This window comes from Rhagoletis pomonella, unplaced genomic scaffold, assembly GCF_013731165.1.
Source record: "Rhagoletis pomonella isolate Grant_MI unplaced genomic scaffold, Rhpom_1.0 Rhpom_scaffold_00004, whole genome shotgun sequence".
NCBI lineage: Eukaryota > Metazoa > Arthropoda > Insecta > Diptera > Tephritidae > Rhagoletis > Rhagoletis pomonella.
The window spans coordinates 60,651,404-60,652,732 of record NW_023458558.1 but is presented as its reverse complement, the minus strand read 5'-3'; the positions used below and the strand labels follow the sequence as shown (position 1 = coordinate 60,652,732).

Below are 1,329 nucleotides of genomic sequence, written 5' to 3'. Positions count from 1 at the left end.
AGAATTTTGGCTCGTTCATCACTAAGCCTCTTCATATTCTTTTTTTTTTGTATTAAAATGCAGATTTATAAACAACAAACTCGCAATACTAAAATTAAAAACTCCACGGCCTGAACTAACCAAATGTCAAACAAATGACACACGTGCACGTTTGTTTATCTACAGTACGTATTAAAAACGTGCGCCAGAGTACCCAGCCCAAGGCGAATTTATATAAGGTGGTGTTCCTAGCTCAGCTGATTTTGTGTATAAATTGAATAGAATATTAGACATGTCTGTCAACCCACCTAATTGTGTTACTTCAATCTTGTATACCTACTGAGGATTAAAACGGCATGCCGGTCGACTAAAGCGGTTTGTCAAACTTAAGAGCTAAATAAATCACACATAGGGACACGAATTTCGATTCGATACGATACCATATCGATACTTTTGGCATTCGATACCGATATTTTCTACTCGATAGTTTTGAAACGATACTTTTTGGAATCGATAACCAGAACCCTAGTATCGTATCGAATGTAATAAACTCACTGTTCAATATTAGGTTCGTTCGCGTAGCTGTTAATTGTTCATGTTTAACCAAAACTTACAGGTTTTTGCGTTCGCGTACGCAAAAAACTTGCAAAGTAGGGGAAATTGAGAGAGCAAGATGACATTTCATTTTGAGGGGAAGCTGTTAGTTTCTGTTGGAAAAATTTTTGCCAACAGCAATTTGCCAACAGGGAAACAGCTGATCAAAAACAGCTGGTTGGCATTTACGCAAATCACAAAATTTAATTTGATGGTTTGGAAGATAAAAATTACAAAATGCGACTAATTAAACTTGTAAGAAATAAGTAGTTATTTGTTTAATCAATAAACTGTGTCAGTATAACACTTTGCGATGACTTTTCGTACGTTTTAAATTTTACACTTTTGTATGTAAACAAAAATTATATCAGCTGTTCGTCTAACTTGCAAGTTTCTGCAAATTTTCTGTTCGCGTACTATTTTGGATATTTCTCTCTTGTGAGCGAACAGATGACATTTCGCCGGAATTTGGCAGTTGGTTGGTTTCTGTTGGAGATTTTAAACGAACGCACCTATTATTGCATAGTCTTTTACTTTCCTACTAACTTTTGCAGCCCTGTAATGTTGTACTGAACCATGAACCAAAAAGACAAGATCACGCGGGCAGGAGGGTAGCCCGTTAGAATCGCATTAAGGAAAAAAGTTGAACGATTTTGACATTAGCCGTTTATTTACATTTCTTCGTTGTTTACAATTTGGTGGTGGCTTCTTACTGCAATTTTCTTCATTTTCGCTTGTGACAACGTGTGTACACAT

General features: G+C 36.1%; 1 protein-coding gene across 3 annotated transcripts in view; it reads right to left on the bottom strand.

Annotated features, from left to right (window-relative positions):
* LOC118737902 (60S ribosome subunit biogenesis protein NIP7 homolog) overlaps positions 1-145 on the bottom strand; it is a 945-nt gene extending 800 nt beyond the window's left edge. The window contains exon 1 of one of the 3 annotated variants that reach the window (XM_036468717.1): positions 28-145. In XM_036468717.1, the coding sequence (XP_036324610.1) occupies positions 28-35 (8 nt within the window). In that variant the 5' untranslated portion in view covers positions 36-145. The remainder of the gene's footprint in view (positions 1-27) is intronic. The other 2 variants (XM_036468716.1, XM_036468715.1) reach the window with 2 other exon arrangements.
* Between the last annotated feature and the right edge of the window lie 1,184 nt (positions 146-1,329).